Raw genomic sequence first — 12,995 nt, 5'->3', positions numbered from 1 at the left:
TAATGTTAAAAACTAGAGATGAGCGAGCACTCAAATGCTCGGGTCCGCGTTATTTGAGTCGAGCTTTTCAGAAAATTCGAGAGCTCTACTCGAGTAACGATCCCTATTGACTACAATGGGAGACTCGAGCATTTTTGTATGTGGGACGCCGGGCCCCAAGCTTTTTTTTTTTTCTTGGTTCTCTCTATCTCTCCTTCTCCCTCTCCCACTCCCACTCCCACTCCCTCTCCTTCTCCCTCTCCTTCTCCCTCTCCTTCTCCCTCTCCTTCTCCCTCTCCTTCTCCCTCTCCTTCTCCCTCTCCTTCTCCCTCTCCTTCTCCCTCATCTTCTCCCTCATCTTCTCCCTCTCCTTCTCCCTCTCCTTCTCCCTCTCCTTCTCCCTCTCCCTAGCCCCCTCTCCTTCTCCCTCTCCCTAGCCCCCTCTCCCTCACCCTCTCCCCCTCGCTCCCTCTCTCTCCCTGCCAGCCAAAAAATTTGCTATTGACGAGCGCTGCGTCATGGCGGGGAGGGACCAAAACAGGCATGTCACAGCAGGGAGGAGCCAAAAACTGGGGCAGGGTCGAACACGGTGTGATGCTCGTTCGAGTAACGAGCACCATCGAGTACGCTAATACTCGAACTAGCATCAAGCTTAGCAGAGTACGTTCGCTCAACTCTATTAAAAACGCATCATACAAAAATTTTGTGCTATGCGTTTTTAACATTAGAAAGTCCTATTGACATTTGCAGTAAAAAAAACACAGTGATCCCGTGATCGCAAGTGAGAAGGCACCATCATAGTGTATCTGTTTGTTTCCTTTTAACCCTTTCCTGTCACAGGCATTCTTCATTTTTTTTTCATTATCATTTTTTTCATCCCCACCTTCCAAAACCTCTATTTTTTTTATTTCTCCATCAACACATTCATATGAAGGCTTTTTTGTAGGTCAAGTTGGATTTTTTTCATTGGTACTACATTAAAAAAGTTTTAAAAAATTTAAGTGGAGTAGAATAGAAAAAAACCTCATAATTCTGCAGAAAAATGGCATACTCACTTTATTTTGTGAGCCAGAGTAATTACAGCAAGACCCAATCTATACAGTTTTATTATGATTAACTAGTTTAAAAAAATAAAACCTCAAAAAAAGAATTTGTTTTGTGTCGCCATTTTCAGAGAGCCATAACATTTTTAGTTTTGTGTCTATGTAACTGATGGATGACTAATTTTTTACAGAGAGAATTGTCATTTTTATTGGCCCCATTTTGTGGTACATGTAACTTTTTGATCACTTTTTATTCAATTTATTAAGATGAGGCGAGTTAACATAAAAACAGCTGTTCTGGCATTGTGTATCATGTCATGTTATATCATGATATTTTTATAACTTGGACCTTTATAGTCATAGCACATGGATTATCGCAAGAATGTTTTTGATAGCTTTTCCATCTTCATATCTCATGGAAAGGGTTTTTAGTAGAGATGAGCGAACGTACTCGTTTAGGACAATTACTCGATTGAGCATCGCTTTTTTCGAGTAACTGCCTACTCGGGTGAAAAGATCCGGGGGGGCGGCGGGGTGGAGCGGGGGTTGGCAGGGGGGAACGGGGGAGCTTTCTCTCTTTCCCCCTCACTCCCCACTGCAACCCCCCGGCGCTCCCCGAATCTTTTCGCCCGATTAGGCAGTTACTCGAAAAATGCGATGCTCGATCGAGTAATTGCTCTAAACGAGCACGTTCGCTCATCTCTAGTTTTTAGCGCAGTCGCCAATCTTACGAAAAAAAGAAATCGATTGCAAATCACTGGTCGTGGAGATGTGAGACTATACCTCACTAATGTGAAGCCAAATATTGACCAATTGCTATCAGAGCATCCGGCTCGTCCCTCCCATTAACAGCATTATTTGTATATTAATTTTATGTAACAATTTTGCCAGTTTCTGTTTTTTTTCGTCTCAAATCCAAATATTTACTTGCATTTTTCAATAAAGATCTCAATACAAATTGTACAAGTTGTTCTTTTTTTACAATTGTCCATTCTCCAGAAACCCAATCTAAGTGGGCAGCACCGTGTGAGCTGGGAAAAACCCATTTGACTTTAACAAGTTAAGGAAAATTCAATATTAGGCAGACAGGGGGTCTACGAACAGCAAAAAAAAATCGGCAAGTGGTCTACGGGACAAGAAAGTTTGGGAACCTTTGATCTACAGGGAATCTGTTAATGCTGTCGAGACCACACCGTTGACTTAGTTTACATAACATGCATACAACCTGTAATATGTTTGTAATATGTGTGTTTGGTAGCTAAACTATTGGAGTGTATTGTCTTCTTCAGATATTACCAGCGTAAAGTTATAGCTTGTACGTCTTATCTAGTGTTATCTACAAGCCTTTCAAGCAGTTCTGTATCCTGCTTCCCTCAACAAATTTGTCATTCTTGTACCTTACCAGTGATTTTTTTCCTCCTACCTATTTCCTAGTTTCTCATGAGTTGAACTACAGTTGTTGTGGTTTTTTTTATTCAGTCATGTAAAGCAGTTTTGATCAATCTTTTAATTCTCCAGCATTCGGCCATGTTTTAAAAAATAATAAGAAAAACTAAAAGTAAAAAAAAAAACAAACCAAAAAATGGGAAATTTGGAATGCTTTAGAAGAGAGAAGTGTTAATAGTTTATTTTTCTTATAACAAAATTCAGGTTGATAAGCAAGAGAGAAATGTAAATCAAATCCGTATTTGGTGTGACCGCCCTTTGCCTTCAACACAGCATCAGTTCTTCTAGATAGACTTGCACACAGTTTTTGAAGGCACTTAACAGGGAGGTTGTTTCAAACATCTTGGAGAACTAACCAGAGATCTTCTGTGGATGTAGCTTACTCTAATCCTTCTGTCTCTTCCTGTAATCCCAGACAGACTGGATGATGTTGAGATCAGAGTTCTATGGGGTTATATCATCACTTCCAGGACTTTTTGTTCTTCTTTACACTGAAGTAATGACATTGGCTGGATGTTTGGGGTTGTTGTCCTGCTGTAGGATAAATTTGGAGTCAGATGGCTTCTATTTTTGAAAAAGAATTCTTACTTTGCAGCATTTTTTGACACTTGTCTAAAACCTTTACACGGGGTTCTTTATGACTACAGCATCAGACTACATATGGATTGTGTTCTGTACTCATGGAAACACATAGGTCTGTATATGGCTTGTAGACTCAGAACAATAGGACTTTTCAATCAAGACTATTCGCTAAATTACTTCAAACTTTTTTATGTAAAACATACTGAAGGAATAAAAAAGTGCCCCGAGATTAGACTTAACAATTACCTTGAGTGCTATAAAGAGCAGATCAGTCAAGGGTTTTATTCTTTTCATGTGACCTGATATAAACTAATGTGTAAATTCCATAAATAAAGTTTTTCTCATATAACAGATTTCTGATTTTAGAATTATGAATTACTGAGTGGCAATACTTATATATCAATTTAGCATAATCAAAAACTGTGCCATGAGGTTCTTTCCTAAAAAACGTTCAGTAGCGGAGTAATTGAAAACACAATGGCTCATTCAAAATCCTCAGCTGTAAAACCTTGCTTCCTCTGATCTATAAGATGCTGTACTGTATACAGTGACGCATCCATCGTAGAAGACTTACTAAGCACGTCTTCTGGAATGAAGAGTCCCATAGCACGAAGCAGAAAGCACAGTATGTCCCAGCCTGTCACTACGAAAACCACTAGACCTGTTGCCTTCTATTTTGTATTGATTGTCCTTTTGACTTGTATCATCTTTATTTTTGAACATTGAGAGATTACAATTTATATAGTTTGTAATCCAGTTCTAAATTTCTGTGTACCAGCGTAGATACCTGGAAGGAGAACTTAGAACTAGGACTAGGTAGTTTGAGAGGCACCTGACTTACAAATGAAATTAAAAGGGTTGTCCAGAATTAGAAAATGGTGACTACTTTCTTCCCAAAACAGTGCTTCACGCACCCATCGGTTGTGTCTGGTATTGCAACTCAGTTCTATTAAAGTGAATGTGGGTATGCTGCAATACCATATATAACCCATGGACCGGTGTGGAGATGTTTTTGGAAGAAACCAGCCATGTTTTTCTAATCCTGGACAAACCATTTTATATTTATAAATACCTGGATACTGTCTTACTTTCTAATCATGCCTCATTTTTATAAATTCCTGCCTTGTGCTTTCTTATGTGTTCATTTTTGCCTTTTCATGAGCAATTCATATTGAATGTGTAGACTAAAGGAGTTGGGGAGAAGAAGAAGTGAAAACTGTTCCGAGCAACCTTTTGCTCCAGGAAGTTGTCACAAGCCCATTGGAATGGTTTTCTAGAACTGAGGCCCATCTTTAGGATAGAACATCAGTAATAGAACCACAATTGGAGTCCCCTTTTAAGCCAAGATTTTTAACTTTAAAACAAGACCAAAATCAAAGCTCTATTTGTAATACAGCCTGGGATATAAACATTTTTAGCAAGGACAGATCTCATACATCCTTGGCTACTAAAGTGCCACTTTATAAGGGTGTATCTCATATACTTGGCAGGGGGGCTAAACTGGTTTACTAGGACTAAAATACTGAAGGCCTATCTTTAAGATAGGTCATCAATCTTTGATCAGTTTGGGTCTGACTCACAAGACTCCTGTTGATCTCCACAGCAAAAGGACTGTGGTGCCCCAGCAAACTCCACTTCTTCTTTTACACATGCGGAGCTGTTGTGCTTCAGGCAAACTAGGCACAACCACACTCCTACAAATGGGGCCTTACCTATGTGAACAATAAAGGGGGTATGGAGCTTGCTGGAGTGGCATGATCCCTTCAATCTACTGATCAGTGGGTGTCACAGAGGTCATTCATCTAAATGTGATGGCCAGGATCTCAGGAGTGCATGCTCACTAGCTTACAGCCCGGCCACCAAATGCCATTGTGATCTGCTATTGCTTTCCATAGAAGAGGTGGTCTGTTTCCCTGACAATGAGCAGTAAACATCCAGAGGGCAGAGGAATCAATATCTGCCATATCTGGAAAATGGAGCCATTTGGAGAATGGGTGAATGCATTATTTTCCGATTTTTAAACACATTGGAATAGGATTCCTGAGACGGGAACACCGTCTTTAAGTCCCAGATAACAGCTTAAAGATACTGGCCTAGTAAACCAAGTAGGACATCTTTACCACACAGCTAAAATGTCTATGATACTGCCCCCTACGGACACCAAGAATATCAATCTGAATGGTTCATTCACAAACATATCTCATTGGAATTGCATTTCATAGATTATCTATGTAGGTTGTAATTAGGGCCATAAATGTATTTGCTTTCTATTTTGGGAATATGTTAAGGAATTGACTGTATTTCTAAAGATATGTATTAAAAGTATGTTTGTCTAACTCATAAGGCCACACAACACCCACACAGCTGCGGCTTATTTGCTGGCTCGGTTGTTTTGTTTTTTTTACCAAGTCCAAAAAGTAAGCAATTTAGAAAGATTTCCTGTATACCCCTGTTCTCTTAATTAGATGCCAGTTTTAATAGGCGAACAAATATGTTGCATCTCATTGCAATTATGTTGGTGCAGATGATGTTAAATGATTGAAAACTCCCTTAGTCCCAAAAAATGAAACCTATTCTATGTAAGTATTTATGTATTACTGTAGTTTTTCTGAAGTTTCTAAGTGCTTTCTTTTCTTGCAGCTCACACAGGCATGGCTCTTTGGCTACTCCTGGCATCGCTGGCACTGGTCTGTCCTGGTGGCTTCCTCTCTGCTAGTGAAGGTAAGTTATGCCATTTTTTGTTTCCTTTCAATGATTGCATACTGTAGAATTGTTTGCGGCTGCAAGTGTGAACTTCTATGTGCTGTTATATTTATGTGGAGGATTGTGTTTTGCAGTTTAGTATTTTTTTCTAATGAATGGACGGCCATGTAATTAATGGACTGGTCTGCTAAAGTGACAGCCTCTTTTTGTTAACTGTATGTCTCTGTTCTGTTTCATAGTGGAGGGTCCCAAGCGGAGGACACCCTCTATGTCGTCCATGTGACCAGTATAATCAAATAGGGCATATAAAAAGGGGTTGTCTTCATGAGACCACAACTTTAAAGGGATTCTCTGGGACTTTCAAAAAAGTGACTAACAGCAGGGAATTGGATAAAGTTAACTATGCAGTAATCGCCAGTTAACTGTCCCACCGCTCCAGAGCAGCCGCTCCGATACCAAGAGCTCCGGCAGCAGTCACATGCTCTTCATTGTTCACGTGTTTTCTGCAGACGATCACTCACTTTAGCTGTTATATGCTATTCATGCTCACATGACCTTAACCTTTTCCAATCGACTGACGTCTAAAGACATTATAATTTAAGGCTGTACAGCTCCGATTTTGGAAGATATCCATCAGGGTTCTCTTACTGTATATTGCCAGCCTCTCTGCTGTCGGAGCCTATCGAACGTGTCGCCTCATGCAGTACTGGCTTCAGCCAGCAGATAGTGCCATTTTATAACGGCAGAAAAAGACTAAGCCCCCTAGGAAAACCCGGATACAAATTGGATTGGAAAGGGTTAACTCCAGTAATTGGCTGCAGTCGTCATGTGAATAAAGGGCAGAATGGGACTACTGATGGAGCTTGTGGGGCTGGACTGGACTGGACCAGCTGTGCTGGTCAGGGAAACAGCTAAATGGTGAGTACGGCATACTTTGCTATTTTGTCGAAATCTTTAACCTTACCCACTTTTTTGAAAGTCTTCGAAATCCCCCTTTAGCAGCTAATAGTAAATTTACAACTGTCTGTATTGTTCTGTGGTCATCAGCTACTATATATGCTACAGCTTTCTTTTGGTCATCACCATGGATGCGGTACACGATGGTATGGCGAATGGGCCTCTGGGGGTCTCGGAACATGGATTTCAATTTTGTGTTGTGGCCCCTGTAATAGAGTAAAACTGAATTGCAAAGTTGAAGAGTAGCATGTGAGAAGCAGAAATCAACTGCCGCTTCTTTCTAAGTGCCGTGAGACCACTGCTATGACTGCTGTAAGGAAACCTAAGTTCTGGTAGTATGGCCATGCAATAGTGTTGTTTCCCATAAACCTCTCAAATTTTGGTGACTTCGCAACTATAATGGATCCTATACTCAGTTGGGGGAAATTTATTAAGCCATTTGCACGGGTAATGTGGCATTAAAAAAGTTGCTCACATCCTATTTGCGCATTCATTTGTTATTTTTCTCCTCTTGAGTTTTTGAAAAGTGGCCAAGGTTTTTGTACTGAGGGTCCCAGTCAAACAGCACCATAGAGCTCAGCTTCTTGGAGACAGACATAGAAATGGGATATATATGTCCTTCAGATCACTCAATCATTTATTTTTGAGACAACTGAGACGCTTAACCAAAGATGAGCGCCTTGCCCTCAATGGAATAAAACTCTGAACTATAAAACTGCCAACAGTTTCCACTTTCACAGATGTTAAACCTTTTAAATGCAATGTAATTTTTGGATACTCGCTATGTCTAACTCGTATATCATCATTCTCACTTCTATTTTTTTCTTTCATTCCTGCCATTTGGAAAAAAAATACGAGCTGAAACTGTTGGTTGAGGGTTCTAAATAGGAGATTCTTCATGACTACTTTACATTCTCGTTGGGAATCTTTATGTTTCAAAATGAAGCAGACCGCGATATCAAAAACATCCCGCTTCTAAAAGATGGTCATCCTGTAAAAAATGCTGGAGCTTTCCATTTCATATATCTCTTCATGAGATTGGAGAGATCTCTGTAAGGCTACATTCTCCGGGGGCGAGCATGATATTGGGACAAGAAACCCGGCCCAAGATCACGCTTGTCAATGTGTATTTTACCCGTGGATGCGTGGCATTCCTCTGAAGTTCTGTTACATCCGGCGCTTGTTTCACGGATGTCAGAGGATCGGTAATGGTTTTCAATGGGAGACATCACCTCTAGAGATAAGCGAGCGTACTCGCTAAGGCAAATTACTCGAGCGAGTATTGCCATTTTCGAGTACATGCCCGCTCGTGCCAAAAGATTCAGGGGGGCGGGGGTGAGCGGTGAGTTGCGGGAGTGAGAATGGGGGAGCGGGGGGGGGGGGGGGGAGAGAGAAAGAGAATCTCCCGTCTGTTCCTCCCTGGCGACCCCCGAATCTTTTGAGACGAGCGGGCATGTACTGGAAAATGGCAATACTCGCTCGAGTAATTTGCCTTAGCGAGTACGCTCGCTCATCTCTAATCACCTCACACTCGTGTGCACATCGCACTGCATACCATGTGTTTGACGGTGCCATTGAAAACAATGGGCGATTCGTTCCGAGGGATGCAAAAAAAAGGAGATGCGGCAATTTTTTACCTCCCAGCGTCGCTGTACGGGAAAAATATCACTCATTAGTATGACTCCTTACAAAAGCATAGAGTTCATATTTGCATGAGTTTTGTGCAAATTGCAATGCACAAGACCCGCACCAGATTCACACTGATGTAAATGTAGCCTGAGGGGGGAAAATTCGGCCACGGACAAAGCAGCACCAAAATCTGCATGTATTACAAACTGATTGTAAGAAAATCCGCTGCAGTTCTATGTCAGATCTGCACTGAAATCCTCACGTAAAACAAGCAGATTTGTCTGTGGCAGAATTTTCTGCCAGGACTGAAAGTACCTTTAAGACAAAAACATTCTTAAAAAAGAAACCCCTAAGGGCTGCTTCACAGTGATGAGAAAATCATGCGATTTTTGAGCGATACCAGAGTGAGTGAAAATGCAGAATTATGAATTTCACAATAATGTGATTTTGCCGCAAATTTCTCCCAGCGATATATCGCGATCGCCAGACAAAATGCTTATTATGTTTGTTTTGTCTCCCAAAAAACGCAATAGAAGTGATCAAAAAAGCCGTATTTACATCAAAATGATACCAATAAAAACTACATCTCATCAGGCAAGCCCTTACAGAGCTCCGTCCATGGAGAAATAAAAAGTTATGGAACTTTGAATGCAGCGATGCAAAAAAAGGAATGAAATTTAAATTAAAAAAATAAAACAAAAAGTGAAAAATCCACATAAAAATATATAATTTTGGTATCGTTGTTATCATAACAACCTGCAGAAAAACTTTATCAAAAACAATGGCAAAATTGGTGTGGGGGGGGGGGTTCTTTCTCCTCACCCTCCAAAAAAAGTTATACAATACATTATATGTGCCTGTGGACATGTGAGAGGAAGACTACTGGAGGGGTACAGTACAGGACTTCTTCTTGGGTCCCAGTTAGCTAAGATGTTTCCACTGATCTTGTTCCTGGGACATAAAAGACTGCAATCCCAGGCAGTCTGAGTCCGAGCCAGGGAGTGAACACAAGTCCTCTGTGAACTTGTGACTATATGCTGACAAACGCTGCATGTTATTACTAGGTGAGCGAAGTACTGTCTAGTTAGCGCCCCACCGGGTAGGAGTTTTATTTCTGTTTAATGCACAAAGTTTATTTGCTGCAAGTGGGAGTTTTTCACAGATTTTTCTGTTGCTAGAATAAAATAAAGCTGGGTGAACGTTATATGGACTATGTCCTTGCCGATCCCCCAACCCCCAATGCAGACATTGTCACAGTACCCAGAAAAGGGTACCGATAAAAATGTAAACTCGCCCCTCATACGGCCGTGTTGCCAGAAAAATAAAAAAGTTATGGTTTAAAAAAGTGGAGATGAAACTCCTCCCAAAAATCGTCGCATCTTCATAACCAAAATGGGTCATCATGTCATTAAGAGGTTAAATAGTTCACAATTAAAAAAAAAAAGCCTAGATGGTAAGTTGCACTCGTAATGACACATAGAATAAACTCATTTTGTTGTTTTTACCGCACAAAAAACTGCAAAAACTCTAAAAGAAATAAAAATTGCACCCTCAAAAAAAGATGTTTAAAATTTAAAGGGGTTTTCCGGGGAAAATACTATTGATGTCCTATCCTCAGGATAAGTCATCAATAGTTGATTGGCTGGGTCCGTCGCTTGGGACCCCAACCAATTAGCTGGTTGTACACCTGCTGACAGGGCTGCAGTACACAGGGGTCAGAGCAGAAGCAGTGGAAGTCTCTGCTCCAACCTCTGTGTAGTGGCCGGAGATTGTAACTGCAGGCACGGCTGGTGTTGATTTCAATGAGAGCTGCGCTTGCAGTTACATGTGTCATCCAAGTGGAAAATAGTTATGCTTCTTGGTAAATGCTGATGCAAGTTCACTTTTCTCTAAAGGAACCAGTTTTATTGTGCAAAAGTACTAAAATACTGAAAAAATCCTACACATATTTAGCATCATACAGACATGTAAATGTGGATAGGAGTTAGATATAGATTTACTCAATCTGAAACATGTGCGAACGTGGTTTTGTACCCATCAATTCAACTGCATTAGTATGACTCTGCTTGACATCAGGATAAAAGATGGAAACCCAGCCAAAAAGTACCAAGACCAATAATTACTTAAAAGCAGTTCTAACTATTTGCCCCCTCTGCAGTTCTTGTATCCTTGAATGCTTATTTCTTGATAGATGTACAGTAAGACGTCTTAGCTGGGTAAAAGGTCCCAATTCTGCTGCCTAGTTATAAAGCACATCTGACAGCTCAGCGGGATGAAAGGTTTACTTAACACGTAACTTCTAATCCTTCAGATTCATCTGTCATCGGGGCAGACCTCCCGGACCACCTTGTGTCTGTGATGAAGGCATACCCCATTTGAGTATAATTGAGTTATACCCAAGTTAATATCAGTACTTGGAAGATGTGGAGCTCTCCCTGAAAGATGGCTGGCATCCAGTCATGATTATGTCTGAAGAAAAAGAGGCTTTTGGGAAAAAAATCTGAAAGTTGGTGACCCTAATCAGGCAACACTGGATTACAGTTGACTCACACAAACGTATTTGCGTAGCATATTGCGCATGAAGGATTTGCATGCGCAAGACACAATAAATAGAACCCATCCATTCATATGAGCGCAAAAAAAACTTGTTCATGCGTTAAACGCTGAACAACACTCCCATTCACATCGGAATTAAAGGGATAATCCTAAAATTGATCACTGCTCAGATCCCCACCGATTTCAAGAACAGGGGTCCAATATTGCCGTCTCCTACTCATTGCGGGTGCACTGCACCACCAGTGCGAGGAGGAGACTGAATGGAGTTGTTGCTGAGACTGCACAGTACTGCCAGATTCATCTCCAATGGGACTGCCGGAGATAGCTAAGCACTTGTACTCGGCTGTTTCCATTGGAATGAATGGAGCCACACCGTGCCACTACTCCATTTAGCCTCCCCATCACTGTGAGGGGTGGAGTGACGAAGAGGGAGACACAGGAACCCCATTCCCGAGATCGGCAAGGGGTTCCAGCAGTGAGACCCACACCACTCAGGGAATACCCCTTTAATTCTGGGATCTGACATCTGAGGTCTAAATTAATTTTGTTGTGAAGGGTTTGCATTAATTTTGGGTCTGACAACTAGGGTTGCAATTTTGCTGCGTCTTACATTTGTTTTCAGCCTTTTAACCCCTTAAGGACATGGCCTATTTTGGGTTTAAGGACTCAAAGAATTTCATCTCCATTTTTTAAAAGCCATAACTTTTTTACTTTTCTGCGACGCGGACGTATAAGGGCTTGTTTTTTGCGTGGCGAACTGTAATTTTTATCGATGCCATTTTTGGGTGACTATATTGTAAAACTTTTATTCATTTTTTTATGATAACAGCGAGAGAAAACGCATCAATTCTGGCATAGATATTTTTTTTACAGCGTTAATCATGCAGCATAAATTACACAATCCTTTTTTTCTGCGGCTCGGTAAGGTTACAACGATACCAAAATTCTTACATTTTTTTTAGGTTTTTCCACTTTTCTGCAATAAAACCCCTTTTTTTGGAAATCTTTCTTTTTTTTCTAAATCGCTGCATTCAAAGTCCTGTACCCTTTGTATTTTTCTATGTACGGAGCTCTGTAAGAGCTTATTTTTTGCAAGATGAGCTGTAGTTTTTATTGGTACCATTTTGGGGTACATACGGCTTTTTTTATCACTTTAATTGCGTTTGTTGGAAGGCAAAACGCTAAAAATTTGCATTTTGCCTCAGTTTTTTAGCGTTTTTTTAAACGCTTTTTTCCGTACAGAATCAAAAGCATGTGCAACATATTGTATGCATAGTTACGGATGCGACAATGGGATTTTAATTTTGTTTTACCTTTTTTATGCTAATATGACAAAAAGCATTTTTTTTACATTTTTCTTTTTTGTACATTTTTATTTTATTTTTTTTACACTGTTTGTTTCTCTCTGGGGGACTTAAGGCACGGCACTGATAATCGCTGTGACAGAAGTCCTGCCATGCCTTATCGCTTATACAGCAATCACAGACTATGGCAATACAGGACGCCGGTATCTGGCGTCCTGTTGACATAGCAACCAGCCGGGCTCTCTACAATTATATTGCGACAGCCCGGCAACTTCACAGAGGGAGCGCGCTCCCTCTGTGAACCCTTCCGATGCTGCGATCTACATAGATTGCAGCAGGGAAGGGGTTAACAGCGGGGAGCGCCCTGTTGTTGCAGCGTGAGGCTGGCTATGACTGACAGCCGGCTCCCGCTGTGGGATAGCACGAGATCACTTATGATCTCGCGCTATCCCCAGGAAGTAAGTTTACGCCCTGTTGCGGGAAGTAACCTGCTGCCAGGACGTAAACTTACGCCCTGGAGCGGGAAGGGGTTAAAAAAAATTAAGCTGGGTCCAGACGCGATGGATAGGAATTCTGCACTGCACATCATCAACCATTTACAATACAATATGGTATAATGCAAGAACTGGAAAATTGGATTTTTCTTTTCTTGCTGTGCTCAAATATGACTGCCTTGTATTGGTAGTATTGATGTGGGTCTACAATTTTCTTATAATGACTGTATTACTGGACCTAAAAACTGAGAAGAAAGCCGAACTCCTATTCCAAGTAATAAATCAGTATATTACAGAACTAG

The 12,995-nt window shown here is 40.9% G+C and overlaps 1 protein-coding gene across 4 annotated transcripts in view; it reads left to right on the top strand.

Moving 5' to 3' along the window:
* The window catches only part of GHR (growth hormone receptor), a 309,732-nt gene that overhangs the window by 169,955 nt on the left and 126,782 nt on the right, over window positions 1–12,995 (top strand). For all 4 annotated transcript variants that reach the window (XM_066602762.1, XM_066602763.1, XM_066602764.1 and 1 more), the window contains one exon: window positions 5,691–5,771. In XM_066602762.1, coding sequence (XP_066458859.1) covers window positions 5,702–5,771 — 70 coding nt within the window. In that variant the 5' untranslated portion in view covers window positions 5,691–5,701. The remainder of the gene's footprint in view (window positions 1–5,690; window positions 5,772–12,995) is intronic.

This window comes from Eleutherodactylus coqui, chromosome 5 (assembly GCF_035609145.1).
Source record: "Eleutherodactylus coqui strain aEleCoq1 chromosome 5, aEleCoq1.hap1, whole genome shotgun sequence".
Lineage (NCBI taxonomy): Eukaryota > Metazoa > Chordata > Amphibia > Anura > Eleutherodactylidae > Eleutherodactylus > Eleutherodactylus coqui.
The sequence above is the reverse complement of the archived record's forward strand: the minus strand, read 5'-3'. Positions and strand labels throughout refer to the sequence as shown.